This window comes from Choloepus didactylus, chromosome 11 (assembly GCF_015220235.1).
Source record: "Choloepus didactylus isolate mChoDid1 chromosome 11, mChoDid1.pri, whole genome shotgun sequence".
NCBI lineage: Eukaryota > Metazoa > Chordata > Mammalia > Pilosa > Megalonychidae > Choloepus > Choloepus didactylus.
In genome coordinates, this window is record NC_051317.1 from 59380865 (window position 1) to 59401160 (window position 20296).

At 36.3% G+C, this 20296-nt stretch overlaps 1 protein-coding gene across 2 annotated transcripts in view; it reads right to left on the reverse strand.

The window, feature by feature from the left end:
- Nucleotides 1–20296, reverse strand: part of ZFR (zinc finger RNA binding protein) — a 107506-nt gene that overhangs the window by 40846 nt on the left and 46364 nt on the right. For both annotated transcript variants that reach the window (XR_005210901.1, XM_037798809.1), the window contains exons 7-13: nucleotides 18773–18964; nucleotides 17959–18250; nucleotides 15907–16103; nucleotides 10696–10815; nucleotides 9659–9804; nucleotides 6079–6241; nucleotides 394–599 (exon numbers count right to left, since the gene is read on the reverse strand). Coding sequence is in view for 1 of the 2 variants with exons in the window: in XM_037798809.1 (XP_037654737.1) it covers nucleotides 394–599; nucleotides 6079–6241; nucleotides 9659–9804; nucleotides 10696–10815; nucleotides 15907–16103; nucleotides 17959–18250; nucleotides 18773–18964 (1316 nt within the window). In the remaining variant the exon portion in view is untranslated. The remainder of the gene's footprint in view (nucleotides 1–393; nucleotides 600–6078; nucleotides 6242–9658; nucleotides 9805–10695; nucleotides 10816–15906; nucleotides 16104–17958; nucleotides 18251–18772; nucleotides 18965–20296) is intronic.

The following is a 20296-nucleotide window of genomic DNA, read 5'->3' on the forward strand; positions in this document are numbered from 1 at the left end:
TGATTCTAAGGCTCTGACTTATTCATTCTTTAAGTTAAAAAGGAGTCACTAAAACAAAGATAAATGTGGGACACATGCAACAAATAAATATTAAATGAAAAGTAGCTGAACATAAGTGGAAAACTAAAAGGACTGATATAAAAATGGATTCAACATAGTTTTATATAAACGTAAATAACATGAGTGGTTATAAAGTTAGGACTGTATAGGTTGATAGAACTGTGTATTTCTCATTTTATCAAAAAGCAGCCCATACACAAACAAATTTAACACAAGCATAGTAAGACATTTACTCTCACACCAAAGAGTCACCACTCTTTTAACTTTATTTACAAGTATAAGAAATCAATATAAGGAAAAATAAAAATATACAAAGTAACTTTAAAAACCCACCTGTCTTTACCTCCCTCTTTCTTATCATCTCCCTCTTTGCTCTTGCTCTTCTCATGTTCAGACAAACTGTCTGAAACAAGTTTTAAGGCACGTTCAGTGATAGAAACAATTTTCTGAACTGCCTGTAACTCCTCTTCAGTTGGATAAATGGTTGCATGTTTTGTCATTACGTAACGGTCATCAGATGAGTCAGGACGACGTAAGGGCTACAGAGAAAAAGTTGTTCACTTAAAAAAAAATGTTTCCTAAGCAAAAGTAAACTATTAAGTTTCAACTACACATGTATTTGTCACATCTTTTCAGTAGAAAGTTAATTATGTAAACTGTCCATTTAAACTACTTATCTTCCCCTTTACTCCCATTTAGTAAAAATGAAAGTACAAACTATGGGAAGTTATATTATCAAGACTATATATGTTTGCTGCATGTATGTACACTTTGCTTCAAAAAAAGGTAAAATTATAATACACATAACCTATGGTTATAAAAATGCTTTTTATAAGTACCATGCACTAACTGATTGCGCCACTGGAGCTCCACAGTTGTGGAACTGTGACTCATGATATTCTTTGAAATTTGCTCTCTAACAACTTGTGAAATAATACTTTGAAAGTTATCAGTTACGTATATATGTTAAAGTTCATAATAAAAAAAATAAGTTCACAATAAATAAAACATTAGTAAGATGATCTGATGATATACAATGTGAGAGAACCATAATATACATGTAATGAAAGTGGATGTGTCTTTATCCACTGCTCCAACTGATGGAGAGGTTTTTACCAGAGGATGAAGCTCCTTGAGGGAGTGCTAGATAATTCATGAAAAGGCATACAAAATCATTCATTCATACAGCACCACTTGTAGGGCAAGTGAGAATTCACACTGTATTAAGCCCTTATTTGTGTCATGGATGAAGGCATGTTTTCAGTGATCACTCATTCCTTAAGCAATACTATTCTTATGCTGAGAAAACAGGAATCATAAAGTCAATTTAGAAACATATGCAGCTTGATTTCACATCAGAAAACTCATAGTGGAAAATGAAATACTTTATATGGTCATTTTGGCACATAATTCAGCAAAGAGTCAAGATTCTGAACAAGACTTACAACTGAAATTATGTAGGATAACAATGTAGAATTGTGAAATGACATGGGTATACTGAATGATGAATTGTGTAAGAAGTAATGTGAAGTGAGATTAAGTACTTGCAAATCTAATATTTTGGACACATTCTAGTTTTGTTTTTATGCAGTCCTAAACACAAGGCTTTGAATCAATCAGAAAATAACCCTGAATATTAACTCAAACATTTAAAACACAGAATTATGATATTTAACTATTATCTTAGTACTATGATATATATGGTCATGGCAAGGATGAACACAAACAAGGATAAATGAAAACACTTAAGAAGGAGGGTCTTATGATACATAAATACTCTTTTAAAATGCCATTTAATATTATAAAAACTTAAAAAGGAATTAAAAACAACACTATTTAAATAAAATAAAACATGACAGAGAGGATCTAAGATGGCAGCATAGACAGGAGTGGAAGCTAAGTAGTCCCCCTGGAACAACTAAAAAAACCAGAAACAGCTAGTAAATAATCTGGAATAACTGCAGGGGGATAGATGTGACCGTCCACTCATCATACACCAACCTGAATTGGGAGGAATGCCTCAGATCACAGCATAAAATCTGTAAGTAAGAACTGCAGATCCAAATCGGGAAACCCCTCCCCCACAGCCCAAGCTACAAAGCCTGGTGGTGCCAGAGAGAAGCTTTTTCCCAGTGAGTGAATATAACTCAGCTGAGCTCCAACTGGGGTTTTAATTAGTGAGTGTGAACTGCTCACTACGAGGTACTAATCCCCAACAAGTAGATAGAGGCTTTGGGTGACTACTGACCTTGGAGAGCCGGAGGGTCGCCTCAGACTAGCTCTGTTCCTTTTTCAACTAAGTGGAGAAAGCCTCGACCATTTTCAGTTCCCAGTTCTGTGACCCAGACAGGTGTGTGGCACAGGCAGAGAGAGACCAATGAAATGCTAATGACCTTCACCATAGGGTGTCTGTCTTCTCTAAGAGGAAAGGGGTGGGGCCCAGCTCTACTACCTGCCTTTCATTCAGAACTTATGCCAGTCAAGAATTAAAGGCTAATCTTTGCATCAGGCAGAGCGCGCCCCAGTACGGGCCGGCGGCCCGGCAGCCCGGGGCTTCCCTTGAGGGACGATGTGCACTAGTGACGTAGCACAGCCTTCCCTCAGCAGAGGTCCTGGAAGATCACAGCCGAGAAGGAGGGCCTGCTCAGAAAACCCAGAGACGCTATGTCAATGCTGGTGGTCTGTGGGTCAGAGACAGAGAAAACCTGGGGCAAAACTGAAATGAAGGCTTAGACTCTTGCAACAGCCTTGACTCTCCGGGAACACCTGGGAGGTTTGAATATTAAAGCGGCCCTGCCTCCCTAACCACCCAGACACACGCACCATGTTCAGGACGGACAGCTCCAACAACAAACCCAAACTGAGTTCACCAACTGAACCCCACAAAAATCATTTCCCCACACACCACAGAGTTGGGGAGAACTGACATGAGGACTATAGGTGACTCACAGATGCCATCTGCTGGTTAGTTGAAGAAAGTGTAAGCCACCAACTTGTATTTCTGAAAAATTAGATTGGCATTTTTTTTTTTACAACTTGAAAGAATCCTATCAAGCAAAGCAAATGCCAAGAGGCCAAAAACAACAGAAAATCTTAATGCATATGATAAAATCAGATGATATGGAGAACCCGATCCCAAACACCCAAATCAAAATATCAGAAGAGACACAGTACTTGGCACAATTAATCAAAACAATCACAACTGAGGAAAGAAAACATGGCACACGATATAAAAGACATGAAGACCATGGAACAGGATAAAAGGGACATAAAGAAGACCCTAGAAGAACATAAAGAAGAAATGGCAAGATTAAATAAAAAAACAGAAGATCTTATGGAAATAAAAGAAATTGCTGGCCAAATTAAAAAGACTCTGGATACTCATAATACAAGATTAGAGGAAGCTGAACAACGACTCAGCCTCCTTGAAGACCACAGAACAGAAAATGAAAGAACAAAAGAAAGAATGGAGAAAATCAAAAAACTTGAAAAGGATCTCAGGGATACGATAGCTAAAATAAAACATCCAAATTTAAGACTCACTGGAGTCCCAGAAGTTCCCCTGGGTAAAGGTCTAGAAAGAGTATTCAAAGAAATTGTTGGGGAATACTCCCCAAACCTTCTAAACAAGATAAATACACAAAGCATAAATGTCCAGCGAACTCCAAATAGAAGAAATCCAAATAAACCCACTCCAAGACATATTCTGATCAGACTGTCAAATACCGAAGAGAAGGAGCAAGTTCTGAAAACAGCAAGAGAAAAGCAATTCACCACATACAAAGGAAACAACATAAGACTAAGTTGTGACTACTCAGCAGCCACCATGGAGGGGAGAAGGCAGTGGCATGACAGATTTAAAATTCTGAGAGAAAAATTTCCAACCAAGAATACTTTATCCAGCAAAACTCTCCTTCAAATTTGAGGGAGAGCTTAAATTTTTCACAGACAAACAAATGCTGAGAGAGTTTGTCAATACAAGACCCGCCCTACTTCAGATACTAAAGGGAGCCCTACCGACAGAGAAACAAAGAAAGGAGAAAGAGATATAGAGAATTTTAACAGACATATATAGAACCTTACATCCCAAATCACCAGGACACTCATTTTTCTCTAGTGATCATGGATCTTTCTCCAGAAGGGACCATATGCTGGGACATAAAACAATCCTCAATAAATTAAAAATAAAAAATAATAATAATAAAAAAATTGAACATATTCCAAGCACAATCTCTGACCACAATGGAATACAAATAGAAGTCAATAATTTTTGAATTGTAACTCCACTATTTACTTCCTACATGACATAAAATACACAAACTCTAATGACAAATCAGTGGTTTTGAACTCAAAGTAAAATATGTAATTTTAGACAAGTATATAAAGGTGAGGGAATGGAGGAGTATAGGAACATAGTTTATATGTCCTATTGAAGTGAAGGTGCTATCAAAAAAAAAACAAGATTGTTATGAATTTAAGAGGTTAATTTTAAGCCCCCCAGTAAACACAAAGAAATTATTAGAGAATATGACCATAGAGATGAAAAGTAGAGTATGGGTTAAGAGAAATGGGGGAAAGGGCAATGGGGAGTGAAGAAATGAGTGTAGGGTTGCTGTTTGAGGTGAAGGGAAATTTCTAATAATGGATGGGGGGAAGGAGATAGCATTACAACATTCTAAATGTGATTAATCCCACTAATGGAATGCTAGGGAGGGGGTGGAAAGAGAAGATTTGGGCTGTATATATGTTTCCACAATTGAGGGAAAAAAAAAAAGAAAGTCTGAATAGATGACAATTGAATGCCAAGGATGACCCTGGATGGGATCTGAGGATGGAGGACAGGAGGCTCAAAGGGACACAGTTGAGACATAAGGAAATATAGAATGTAAGCTTTGTATCATTGTTGAATCTCTTGAACTTCTTAGCTGCGCTTAATGGGATTGCCTAAAAAAATGTTCTTGTTCATGGGAATTGTATATGTGAATTACAGTGTTTGTTCAAGGATATGTGCAGCTAGCTCTCATATGTTCAGAAGACAGAGCAATAGACGATGGATGATAGACAGGGAGATAGGGAGGGAGGGAGGGAAAGAAATAGTGTGACAACATGTTAAAGTTAGTGGATCAGGGTAATGCGGCGGTGTCAGGGAATGCTGGAGTTCTGTGCATGGGGTTTGTATTGTTTTTGCAACTGTTCCTATAACTTTGAATTTATTTCAAAATAAAATGTAAAAAAATAAAATAAAATAAAACACGACAAAAAATAAAAAAATAAATAAGCCATTAAAAATGCTTTTTGCCCAAATTTAAAAACCAGTGATTCTGAAACTTTCTTTGCTTTCAATAATTCAAGTTTTATAATTGTTAAGGCTTTGTGCAAAGACAAATGAGAAAGAGAATAGGTTATAAAGAGTGCCTTGTTCTTAAAACTGCTTTCTAGAAAACAAAAGAAAAAATCCTCATTTTCCATATTCTGAACTTAAAATGTTTTGCACTTTACCCAGCTTCCACAATAACAAATTCTCAAGATGCAGATCTTTTCTATATTCTTCCTAGCACATCAACTGTGGTGGCTCATCTTGAACCATTTATTCATCTGTTATCCTTCACTCATTTTAGAGAAGTATGTTTCAAATATTAAGGATTTGGAGAAGAAAAAGGATTCTAGACCACAGGTAATGGCGAATAATAATTTTGAAGGCTAAGCAGAAAACTTTGTATCCCTCTACTAATCTAACAACAAAGGCAAGAAAGTCTCTTATGTGAAAGAACAGCTGGCATAAGAAACTTTGCTCCCATGTAGCTTATCCTGAAAATAAGAAAAGATTCATGAAAACTCTATGAAGTCCTTATATATAAAAACACTGGAAATGAGAATCTGTAATAAAAGGTAGAAAAACTCTAACTCAGATGAAAAACGGATATGAGATTAAGTCTAAAATGGGATCATCCCAAATTGTTGTCTTCTAATGATGAACCATCCTTAAAACTTCCCCCTATAAGCGAAGAGGACACTCACTGCAGGACCCTGTGGCTGAGGAGGCATGCCTGGTCGGACTCCAAGAAGACCGAGTGGGCCTGGAGGACCGTGTGGATAGCCTCCATCGGGCATTCGGCGGCGATCATCCCAATGATGCTGTTCCTCCTCCATTCTTCTCCAGTACATGTCCTCTTCATAACGTCTGAAAAATAAAGAATGCTATTCTAAGCACACAAGGAAAAATACAAAGAACTTGCATCAATAAATAGAATTAAAAAAACAAACAAGCAAACCCAAAAAAGAGAAAAACCCTGCATCAGCATAGCTAATACCTTTCTTCCTCCCTTATTGCTTTTATTTAAAAGCAAATGGAAGTTAAGAGAATTGAAAAGAGAAGGTGAGAAAACAAAGAGAAAAGCAGAACAAATTTTCACAACCTGAGGACAAGGTAGAAAGACTCAGCCAAGAAACCTCTGAGTTTCAATAGTGACTATAAGCTTCAATGCTCAATCTAAAGGGGCCAGAAGAGTAATCATGTGAGTGAAAGACCTGAAGCGCTGAAGACATTCAGGAATTCTCTTCATGCCCCCAAAGAAATGAGCTCCCCAATTTTTTCCTTAGAGACTAGAGCATGTTGGACTGCCTTTCATTTCTCCATTTGGTATAATACAGACATAGACAAAGAAATTTCTCCACTATGAAGAGAAACAACAGTGCAGGCTTAGTGATAAATAGTAAGCGACAGTCTCATTGTTATAAACACACTATGGTGGGGACTATGGTAAAATAGAGCACATGTCCTGGCAAGAGATGACAGCTGCTATTGGTACCAGCTAACTGCTGCCAAAAGAGAATAACAGGCTCTATTGTCAAGGTCATCAGGATGTTTGTGAATTTTAAAAACTATGTATACCGAACATAAAACACACCCAAGGGCTGTATTTGGACTCTGGGCACCCAGTATGCAGCCTCTGCTTTATGGTCAACATTTTCAGAATCAGATCTAATTGCTTTTTCACCATCCCTCTCTGTTTTAACCTCACTTTCAAAGTAGGACAGCAATAACTCCTAAGGGAAACCACATGTCTAAAGCAAATTTTGGTAGCAATAGGTGTATTAGGCAAATCAGTTTAACACAAAACATAAGAAAGAAGCACTTCTCGGATATCACTACATAAAATTAATGCTTTCCTCAGATTAGGAATAAGCAGTTCTTTTTAGGTCATCCAAGTGAGGACTGACAGGTCTTGAGGGAAAATGAATAACAAACAACAGCTTGAAGGCTCTGGAAAACCATGTTCCTTCTAGTTTCCAATAGTTAACTGTTACTGCTAAAGATGTTTAAGTTAAGTAAGGGCAGACCTTTATTCATGTTTATCCAATATATACTCAGTTTCTAAAAATACCTGGCACATAGTAGGTACTTAATAAACATTTGATATATCAATGAAAGAGGAAATAACTATATACTCTAGGTATAAAGTTGAGCTTCCAATGGAATACAAAGGCAGAAACTTCATCAAGGACAAGGCTGATAGAACAAAATACATAAACGTAAAAATTGACAAATAACAAAAACAAAAAATAGTACATAATAAAGGGTAAACAGCTACATTATAAGAAGTGACTGTACAAATCATTAAGAGATAAGTAAAAAATGGACAAATAGGCAATTGACCACAGAAAAAATACAAATGGCCAAACAAAATGAAAATCCAATTTGCCATTAATAAGAACAATTCAAATGGGAAAAAAATGGCTATCATGTTTCATTAACTGACTGACAAGAGATTTTAATAAGTTATAGTAGCAGTGCTCAAAGCAAGGTCTGAAGCCCTCTTGTGGTTCTTGAAACCCTTTAAAGGGGGTCCATGAGGTAAAAAATAATTTCATATTAATACCAAAGTATTATCTGCCTTTTCCACTGTCATACTCATGAATATACAGTGGAATTTTCCAGAGGCCATGTAACATGTGATATCACAAAAGACTGAACATGGAAGCAGATATGAGAATGCTGCTGCCTTCTCTTAAGTCAGACATTATAGAGATTTGCAAAAATGTATAACAATGCCATTCTTCTCACTATTTGGGGAAAGAAATATAGTTATTTTATAGTTATTTTTAAATCTAATTCTACTTATTAAATATATGTAATTATTATTAAATGTAGTTTATTCAACTATATTTCAACAAGAGCAGTTAGAATATTATTTTTCAATAAGTTAATATTGTTTAAAATTTCAAGATTTAATTTCTAAAACAGTAAGCCTTAACAGATATAACATAAACAAAAGCTCTTTGAAGTCTAAAGGAGTCCTGAAACCATTAATTTTGAGAACCACCAAGTTATACTGTCTAGTAAATGGAGAAATACAGGTCTCCTTCAATCAAACGTTTCCATTTCTGGGGTTTTATTAATAACCAATCATGATGTATGCGATAATACAGACTCAAGGATGGTCTATGTAATAATAATGGGAAAATACTGAAAACAACCTAAATGTCTAACCACATGGGACTGTTCATAAAGCAAATTTTAAATCCACACAAGAAAATACTATGCCTCCATGAAAAGAAGGTGAAATAATCCTAACTGAATTTTTAAAAATGTTGAAGATATGTAAATGGAAAAGGGCAGTATGCTTCTGCATGTATTTTGAAACATTAAAACACTTGTACAAGAATATTCATAGCATTATTATTCATAACAGCCCCAAAGTGAAAACAACCCAAACTGATAAATGAATACGAAAAGTGACATATTCATACAATGGAATAGCATTCAGCCATAAAAAGAATGACACACTGACCGGTAAGTGCTAGAAATGAATGTACCTTAAAATCCTATGTGCTAAGAAGCTAGACCCAAAATACCAAATTATTGCGTGATTCCATTTTACAAAATGTCCAGAATAGGTAAATTTATGGGACAAAAAAACAGGATTAGTGATTTCCTAGAACTGGAGGAAGGGGTTGGAGTGAAAATGGGAAGTGACTGCTAACAGATTTGGGTTTGTTATTTTTTTTCGGGGGGGGTGGGGTGGGGTTGATAAAAGTGTTCTAAAATTGCTGGTGGTGATGACTGACTGCACAGCTATGAATTTAGCAAAAAACCACTGAGTTTTACAATTTAAAGGTATGAGTTATAACTCAAAAAAACTTAAAACTTATATTAAAAAAATATGCCGAAGATGACTTGAGTTTTCTCATTTCTCCTCTGTAGCTCTAGTTTCTTTACATAGAAGAAAAGCATTAATGTCTAAAAATCTATCAAATCTTATATTAAGGATTCTTTTTTTTAATCAGATAACCATATATTTTGCTGGTTTTAAACTGAGACATTTACTTATAATATTAAACTATTTCTTCATATATTTAATATGTATAGATACCACTTACCACATAATTCCTAATACCAAGGCTGTGGCAAATACCAGAATAGCCAAAACTTACCTAAAACTAGGATCTTCCTGGAAAGTGAAAATTCAAAGTACATTAAATAAATCTGGATTGCTACAAAGGGGAGTCACATAATCCAGAATAGCTACGCTTTTTAGAAAGACTGAACCACTGACTGAACCACTTACTAATATGCTATTAAAAGTTAAGATATTACCGCATTTCCATTCTCCAGCGTTCCTCCTCTTCTCGTCGTCGCCAATATTCCTCCTTTTGCATTTGCTTCCTCATTTTCTCTTCTTGAATCTTTCTTGCTCGAATACTGGGCTTTACTTCTACTTGCAAATCTGGATTTACTTTTTTCTGTTAATACAGAGAAAACATTTAGAAAAGTAGCAGCCCCATGCTCCCCAATAATCCACACTTATTTTGAATCATACAATCCCATATATTCTTTACCCATAAAAGCTTTGTTGCAAATTCCCAATTATGGAGAAATAAAAATCCTTAATTACACAAGTTTAAAAATACATACTTAGTATGTAAAAAGTACATAACTTAGTGCTGACCAACAGAAAGTCATTGGAAATCCTTAGGGGACTGATGGATATTTAACTTTCCTTTACTTGCCCGTTTCTAAAATGTCTGAGTTGGGGGTTAAAACATTTCTTTTCATATAAATGTATTGCCCTTTAAAAGACTTGATTATGTTTTAATTTTCACCACTCCTGTCTACAGAAAAGAAAACTCGAATCAAACTAGAACACGAGTCCAGGCTAATTAAAAACTTTAAATATAATATTTGGATTTGATCTAACACATGAAGACTTTTGAATGAAGAATTCCAAGGGTAAGATAAGTGTGGGAATTTTCCAGCTTATCAACTCATCTAAAAATTTATTCTAGTGGGAATTCTACCATGATGAAGGATATGAGTAGAAAACTAACAGCTTATTCAAACTCCTTTTGCTTGACATATCTTCACGATTACTTGATCTAAGCATCAATACAGTTTTATTTTGCCAGTGACTAAAAATGAGAATATAGTTATATTGAACTTACTTAAGTATAACAAATAAATAAAAACCAAATACCTGAGACTATTTAGGCAAAACAATAAATAACCTAATCAACAAGACACGGATCTTAGAATGGGAGTTCATGGATTGGGTGAGTTATGCTTAGACTTTGTTCACCATCTCAAACGTTCTGAACTGTGAAAAAAAAGAAGGTAACAGTTGAAAGTTTACTAACTTTATATTGAAGTCTGTGTCTTCGCCCTTTTAAATGCATCTCCTTAGCATTGGGATCATTAAAGCTGCACTCGCATAATTTACAATGGAACCGAATTACTTTTCCTTCATCATTTCGTACCTGAATGTGGGGAAAAAACAAATTTTAAGAATCTAAACAGGAATGTTACAGTTGAAGACTTCAATCCTAAACCTTCAGATTCTCTGATAAAGAAAAACAGAGAGGTAAGAAAAAAACATGAATGGCAAGATCTATAACTTTTTAAAAGCTCAAGATTTTATATATGCGACTTTACAGAAAATCAAGGTCAAATTTTTCTAACTACACAATCAGTTGAGAAGACAAGTAGACTAGGATGTTATGATAAAATTTATAATGGATACTAAGTTCAAATTATTACTGCTACCTTTAAGACTGGCTCTGAACCAAATTATCTGAAGTTTAGAATTACTTTAGTTATAGAGCACCATTGTGGATTAAGGTGTTCTGACTGAGCGCATACTTTTAGATAATCAGACCTTTAATCTTTTAAAAACTGCAACTTTATATTAGAATTGTTTGTGATATACTTGCCAACTACATTCCCAGTTTGCCTCTTCAGTAAACAAAGAATGCTAAATAATATGCAATCTGTCTTGATGGGGAAAAGAATGAACAAATATTTATCAAAAACCTACTATATGCCAGGCACTGTGCTAGGTACTTTGTCTAATCTTTACAACTTTTGGGGAGACTATCCCAATCTACAGACGTAGACCAGAACCTGAAACTCAGCAAACTTATATATGTTCTTACAATAGTAGTGACAATATGAAGGTAAACAGTAGTGCTCCACCACTATATGTTAGCCTTTCTGCTAACAACAAAAATTATCGAGTCCCTCTGATGATCCCTCACTATTAGCTATCACTCCTTTATTTTACTGAGTTTATTTATAGCAATAGTTATCCCTGTAAGCCAGAAACAGTTTGAGAAACCAAATTCATAGGATCTGGTTAAGTCAGCAACCTTAATTTTATTCATGAAACTAAGTGATCAGAAAGAGGAATGGCGCTCTCTGTCAACAATTTTGCTCTCAATTTGTTTACTTTTATTTTCAAGATACTTGAAGGATACATTACACAATTGCCTGACAACTTAATGGAAAGTTACTTCACACTACAGTGAGGGAATCAGCAGGGAAAGGGATATAAAAGTCAACAAAAACATTGTGGTATTACTTAGACAAACTTATAGAGGGCATGTTTTCTTAAAAACCTTTAACAGGAAAACCCAAGATGGCGGCTAGGAGAGACGGGGCAAAAAAAAACACCTCCGTGAAAAATACTAGATAAAAGCCAGAAAGTGACCCAGAACAGCAGTTCCAGTGATGAACCAGCTGGACAAGGTCTGCTAAATCCACAGGGACAGTGCACTTGGTGAAACTGGGAGTCTGCGATCTTAAATGAGTGAGTAAGCCTCCTGAATATCCCACAGCCATGCTGTGGTGTGGGGAAACCGTGGGTTGGTATTTAGAGGCGGACTAGTTCTTTAAAAAAAAAACCCCAAAGCAGCTACAGATACGGCAGCGAGAACCACACAGTAAAGCACGACAGGAACAGGCTGTGCGACCGCCTCAATATCTGGCGTTGAAGATAGCCTTTCGCACACCTGCTAACTGTCTCTGAGCGAGGAAGGAAGAGGTGAGCCAAAAGGGGAAAAAAAACCACGCCCCTTGCAGCCATCTTCCCGGCGGGCTGGGAATGCTCCTGCCTGGTGCCAGAGCCACAGCCCAGAGACATGCCAAAAAACCCAGTGTGACAGGAAGTGTTTCCAGCAACACACGCACACGCCACGATATCGAGCGTGGACAATAGCCTTTCGCGCACCCACAGCTAATTGCCCCGGAGCTGGGAAGGCGGAGCGGTGCAGAAAGGGGGAATATTAACACGCCCCATTCAGCCATCCTTACAGCACGCTGGCAACGCCACTACACGGCCCGGCAGCCCAGAACTTCCCTTGAGGGACAGTGTGCACTTGTGATATAGCACAACCTATCCTCAGCAGAGGCCCTAGAAGGGCACGGCTTGGAAGAGGGACCCACTCAGAAATCTCAGGGACCATACGCCAATACCAAGGACTTATGGGTCAGCAGCACATATAATCTGTGGCGAGACTGAAATGAAGGTTTAGACTTTTGCAACAGCCTTGAATCTCCAGGAACACTTGGGAGGTTTGATTATTAAAGCTTCCCTCCCTCCCTAACCGCTCAGACACATGCCCCACATTCCAGGCGGACAGCACCAACAACACACCCAAACTTGGTGCACCAACTGGATCCCACAAGAATCAGACCCCCACACACCACAAAGACAAAGTTGGAGAGAACTGACTTGAGGGGAATAGGTGACTTGCAGACGCCATCTGCTGGTTAGAGAAAGTGTATGCCACCAAGCTGTAGATCTGACAAATTAGAGATTAGCCTTTGAATAATTTCTACATATCCTGAAAGAACCCTATGAAGCAAAGCAAATGCCAAGAGGCAAAAAACAACAGAAAAATTTAAAATATATGAAAAAACCAGATGATATGAATAACCCAAACCCAAACACCCAAATCAAAAGATCAGAGCAGACACAGTACTTGGAGCAATCAATCAAAGAACTAAAGACAAACAATGAGAACATGGCACAGGATACAAAGGACATGAAGAAGACCCTAGAAGAGCATAAAGAAGAAATTGCAAGAGTAAATGAAAAAATAGATGATCTTATGGAAATAAAAGAAACTGCTGGCCAAATTAAAAAGATTCTGGATACTCATAGGACAAGACTAGAGGAAGCTGAACAATGAATCAGCAACCTTGAGGACCACAGAACGGAAAATGAAAGAACAAAAGAAAGAATGGGGAAAAAAATTGAAAAAATCGAAATGGACCTCAGGGATGATAGATAAAATAAAACATCCAAATATAAGACTCATTGGTGTCCCAGAAGGGGAACAGAAGGGTAAAGGTCTAGAAAGAGTATTCAAAGAAATTGTTGGGGGAATACTTCCCAAACCTTCTACACAGTATAAATACACAAAGCATAAATGCCCAGCCAACTCCAAATAGAAGAAATCCAAATAAACCCACTCCAAGACATATTCTGATCAGACTGTCAAACACTGAGGAGAAGGAGCAAGTTCTGAAAGCAGCAAGAGAAAAGCAATTCACCACATACAAAGGAAACAACATAAGACTAAGTAGCAACTACTCAGTGGCCACCATGGAGGCGAGAAGGCAGTGGCATGACATATTTAAAATCCTGAGAGAGAAAAATTTCCAACCAAGAATACTTTATCCAGCAAAGCTCTCCTTCAAATTTGAGGGAGCGTTTAAATTTTTCACAGACAAACAAATGCTGAGAGATTTTGCTAATAAAAGACCTGCCCTACTTCAGATACTAAAGGGAGCCCTATCGACAGAGAAACAAAGAAAGGAGATAGATATAGAAAAAGGTTCAGTACTAAAGAGATTCAATATTAGTTCAGTAAAGGACAATAAGAGAGAGAGGGGAAAAAATAATCTGCAAAACTGAAGGAAGCAATGGATGGTTCCACGGTGATTGTGGGAGGCTTCAACACATCACTCTCTCCTATGGATGGATCAACCAGACAGAAGACCAATAAGGAAACTGAAAACCTAAACAATCTGACAAATGAACTGGATTTAACAGACATATATAGAACATTACATCCCAAATCACTAGGATACACATTCTTCTCTAGTGATCACGGAACTTTCTCCAGAATAGACCATATGCTGGGACATAAAACAAGCCTCAATAAATTTTTTAAAAATTGAAATTATTCAAAGCACATTCTCTAACCACAATGGAATATAATTAAAAGTCGATAACCATCAGAGACTTAGAAAATTCACAAACATCTGGAGGTTAAAAATGAGGGGGAGATGAAAACATTCCCGGATAATCAAAAGCTCAGGGACTTCATCACCAGTAGATCAGTCCTATAAGAAATGCTAAAGGGAATTGTGCAGGCTGAAAGGAAGGGACACTAAACAACTGATTGAAACTACATGAAGAAATAAAGATTTCCAGTTAAGATCACATGGTAAATATAAATACCAATATTACTGTATTTATGATTTGTAACTCCACTATTTATTTCCTACAGGATCTAAAATACATAAAGTGTAATGATAAATCAGTGGTTTTGGACTCAATGTAAAATATGTAATTTTTGACAAGAACTACATAAAGGTGGGAGAATGGAGGAGTATAGGAACATAGTTTATGTGTCCTATTGAAGTTAAGTTGGAATCAAAGAAAACAAGATGGTTATATATTTAGGATGTTAAATTTAAGCCCCACAGTAAACACAAAGAAAGTATCAGAGAATATGATCACAGAGATGAAAAGTAGAGTATGGGTTATGAGAAGGGGCAATGGGGAGTTAATAAGAAATGAGTGTAAGGTTTCTGTTCGGGGTGAAGAGAAATTTCTAGTAATGGATGGTGGGAAGTTGATGGCATTGCAACATTGTGAATGCGATTAATCCCACTAAATGGAATGCTTGGGAATGGTTGGAATGGGAAGATTTATGCTGTATATATGTTTCCACAATTGAAAAAAAAAAGACAGTCTAAATAGATTATGACAATTAAATGCCACAGATGATCCAGGATGAGAACTAAGAATAGAGAAAAGGCTCAAAAGGACACAATTGGGACATAAGAAAAAAATGAAATAGAGAATGTAACTTTGATATCAATGTTAAATTTCTTGAATTTCTTAACTATATTTAATGTGATTACACAAATGAATATTCTTGTTCATAGGAAATGTATATGTGAACTACATTATTTGTTCAAGGATGTGTGCAACTTGCTCTCATATGTTCAGAAGACAGAGCAAGAGATGATGGATGATAGGGAGGGAAAGAAAGAAATGGTAAAGTGACAAAATATTAAAGTTGGTAGATCTGGGTATCGGTGGAGGGTGGGCTGGGGTAGGCTGGAGTTCTGTGTATGGGGTTTGTATTATTTTTGCAACTGTCCTGTAAGTTTGAATTTATTTCAAAATAAAAAGTAAAAACAAAAAAACAAAAAACAAAAACCCTTTAACAAAGACCCGTTGATATTAATTCTTTAGTAACCTAAATCTTAAATATAATTGATTATAACCCTTTATCCAATATCACAGCAATGAGTATTCTCAAATCAGTTACCTCCTCCACATAGTCATGGCCCACTGGCTGCACATCGCTCTGCAAAGCAGCAAGAGATGCAGGTGTGACTGGTTCTGATACCGTGTCTGGTTTTACTTCTGGAATCTGCACAGCAGAAGTGACAGGAGTACTTTTAACACATTCATTTCCTTTTAAGTCTTCTGCTTTATTTCCAGTTGACTGCAGTTTATTACCACCTGAAAGAACATAAAAGAATTGCAGTAATTAAAATTTTGTTGTATAAATGTATAAACTTGATAGAGTAAAAACTTCAGACAAAGTTCTTCTTTTTTCTACCAATGGTCAAACTCCTGCTTGACATATAATAGATCAGAATTTTGAAGAATCACTTAAACTACCCGGCTTTCCAATCTTATTAACTAATTTCATTCTTGAATTCTCCCCTTCTCTATCTCCCAATATCCAACAATCACTCCACCTTGGCTCCTATAATATCTAATACCTAAAAGTGAACAGCAAGTACCTAAAAAAGTAGGGAGTAAGCCTAATTCATGTTTGTATCCCTAGTTCCTTGCCTAGTGGTTAAACAAATGAATATAGCACTTATTCCTTCTAAAAAATACAGGTGCAATGACTAGTTTACATTGAAAACTTGTTTTTTTTTAAAAAAGTTCAAACCAGGTTTTCCATTACAAAATAGAACAATTCAAGTTTTATCAATGCTTACTTCTTTCACCTTATTACCCACTGAAATAAAACAAAAAACTTGCAAAAAAGGGTTATTTTAAAGTTTTATTGTTGTTGTCCTGAAGTGCAAATATGAATAGCCTCAAAAACAGAAAGAACAGAAATAAAAGTAACAAATTATAGCTGTCATTTTAATCGTCAATTAAGCTTAACACTTCAGGTAGCTGTCTGAGAGAACACCATATTAATTATGAATTTTCTGCTTTAAATCTCTCTTTCCCAAATAGGTTCAAGTACTATAATAAGAGTTTTGGTACCATAATAAGAATAAGATAATGTAGCTGCTGTTGAGGAGCCCACAATTTTAAGGGAAGACACAAATAATTATAACACAATGTTTAAGTGTTGTAACAAGTATGAAGTGAGCACTGTGGGAATGTAGAGGAAAGGAGCAGCTACCCTTTAACCTGATCTAGTTAGGAAAGGCTTCACAAAGGGTGCGACACTTGAGCTGGGCTTTGAAAGAATGAGTATTAACTGGTCAGGCAAAAGGGAATGATATTGTAAACAGAAAAAAAAAGCATGTACAAAAAACACAATAGCATGGTATTAAAAAAGACTATGATAAATTCAAGGACAAGACATGAATTCAACAGGGATTACTGCATAAGTAGTCTAGTGAGACACGAGGCTGGAAATATAGGCAATGGTCAGACTGTGAAGGGCGTCGTATGATATAATTAAGGAAAACAAACTTTATTCTATATGCCAAGGGGAAGGACACTAGATTTTTTAGCAGAGGACTAACCTATTTTTATATGTATTTTAATAAAAAGACTCCAACAAGGATGTGAAGAATATGTTAGAGGAAAGAGAACAGATACAATAAGGGCCAAGGTTAAAAAAAAAAAAAAAAAAGACTTTGAAGGATATAATAGTCAACTGTTTCAAATGTTAACAAGTGTCAACAGGATAAAACAATGAAAACTGGACACCGGATTTGGCAATTAGGTCTTCAGTGACTTCTGAAAGCAGTCGGAAAATGGTGGTATGAAAACTATAGCAGACTGAGAACTGGACAGCAAGTAGAGAAGCAGAGAAAGTAAGATTAGGTTAGCAGCTTGAGAGGATTACAGGATAAGAAAAGGTCTGTGGGTTATCATTTTCTAAGACTAGGGAAGACACAGGTATATCTGTTTGGCTGAAAGGAAGAAACCAGTAGAGAACAGATAAAAAATTCAAGAAAAAAACAAAAACAAAAAACAGAACACATAAGTGATGGAACAAGGTACGGAGGAGGGCGGTGACAGCAATAAGAGCACAAGCAGAAGGATGAGTCACAGGATGGAGGGACACCAAACGTTGATTGGAGTTAGAGGTACACAGAGAATCTTCAGTACTTGCCAACAAAGTTTATTTTGGGTGTAGATGTTTTCTTGGCAGCCATATTTGTAGGCACTGTTGATACTTTAGTGTTGGATGTGATATTAAGAGATGAGTTTCCTGTAGTCGTAAGACCTTTCACTGAAGAAGTTGAAATTGATGAAGTGTTCACAGTACAATTGTTTGCTGCAATGCTTGAAGTAGAGGCAATTGGTTTTGAAGCAGATACAGCTGTTGAAGAAGTAGCTTGGCTAACAACGTTTGGTTCTGTTGAAGGAATGGGTTTACCAAGTTTTGTGTGTAATTTAACCACCTATAACACAAAAGCACATTTGTCAGAGAAACTCATGGCATAGATTTTTAAAAAGTTTTTTGAAAACATTTTAAAATGAAAATCAAAACTATATTTTCTCTGTTGTCTTTTTTCTGTTACATATTTTAATATACAAAACTCATTACTTTCACAGTATCTATGTGAAGCAGATATAGATAATATATTCCATCTCAGGTGGGGAAACTAAAGAAGAAAGATGAAAACACTTGGCCACATACATATCCATCTAGACTTAAGCATGACAAAAGGAGGAAAATGATAATACGATGACAATTTCTAATTAATGGAATAAATGATCTAGCTTAATCTGAAGAAAGGTGTGTATAGTATTCCCCACTTCAAGCAATGACTATTTGAATACTCTTTATGTATATTAGCACATAAGTAAGGTTTATAATGCACTCAAAGTTTTCAAAATTTGAAGCCACCTTTCTTAAACCCGCCATCAAAAAGGAAAAAACAGAGTTAAGACATAAGGATGTGTGGGAAAAAGACACCTACTTTCTGATGCTTAGCACCACGAATGTGGGCAGCGTATGCATCTGCTCCTGTACAAGACACATCACAGAGCTCACAACGTAGTTGATTTTGCGTCCCACGAGTAGAACTGTTGCTGCTGCTGGTATTTTGTGAGGCTTTTAATGCAGCTTCTTTTTTTTTATGTTTCTGTCCTTCTAAATGTTCTTTGTAAGTCTGTTTCAAACAAAAAGGACAAATTTTGCTTTGCTAATCTTTTAACATCATTTAAAATTACTCAATTCTCTAATCTCTAATACTTAAACAAGAGCACTAAACAGTTTTAAAAGCAGTTGAACAACAGCATGTGGGTTTCCCTACACGTGAAATATTTGTGGTCATCTATACCTTGTTTACCAAGAATAATATATTTGGTCCAATACTTCAATTTACAAAGCACCTTCATGCATAGCTACATTAACATAAGGTAACTGCTTTACAAGAGTCTGCATCTTTTACTGCTTATGTACAATATTAAATAGAGAATGTGAATGGAAAGCAATCATTCCACAAAGAAATTACTTAGTTACAGGGTTAAGATGGGGGTGGGGAGGGGGGAATACCTATCCTATGAGCAAAAAATATAAAAAGTTACAGAATGGTAACAACTCTTTGCAAACACGTTGTACTATTTGTAAGATGGACTTTGCTAATTCAGAATGCATTTTAAAATAGAATCCATGACACTCTGAACAAAAGTGTGTTTAATACGTAAGAGTCAAAATTGTATATATTTGCAAGGAAAAGGAGTATTATTGCAATATTAGCCCACAAAAGTAGGAACTGTATTAAAAATTGTCTTGCATGTTGATGACTGAGGAATGCAGGATCAAAATGAGGAAGCTGATAAGGATTGATGGGCAGTTTTTTGGGGGAGTATGCCAAATAATTTCTTTTTTATATTTTTTCTTTTAAATTGTAGTTTAAGACAGACATATGGTTAGCATAAAACTGTATTTTCATTATGAATTTCAGAGGTGAAAGGAACCTCAGAAATTACCTAAAACAGTGATTTTATAATTTTTAAACAGGAGAACACTTTCTTCAAGTGAAACTTATGCATGGGTAAGGAGAGTTTCTGTTTTTGAGACAAAAGAGGGAGACCCTAAGGCCCTGGCTTTTGATGCTCCTCTCATTATCTACAGTGACTTTAGTGGCTCCAGAAAGCACTTAGCAGAAAGACTTAATTAAGGTCTCTCTGCCTGCCTAAGGTCACATGGCAATGAGGACTAGAATTTTGCAGTCCCCCTAAATCTGATCCTACTTAGCCCTCTCCATATGGCCATACCTAGATTCGAACTCCCAATCTCAATGACATTTTTAAGGCTCATGAATCCCTCAAGGCACTGCCTTCTGACTTGTAGAGTACACTTGGTCTACTCTTGTATGACCATTCAACTCCCCCCAATTCAATGGTCAGCCTCATATATACTCACTCTAAATTCTGCTTTTAACTTAACCACCCTAGCACCATGTTCTTTCCTTTCATACAGGCACCTACATATTCAA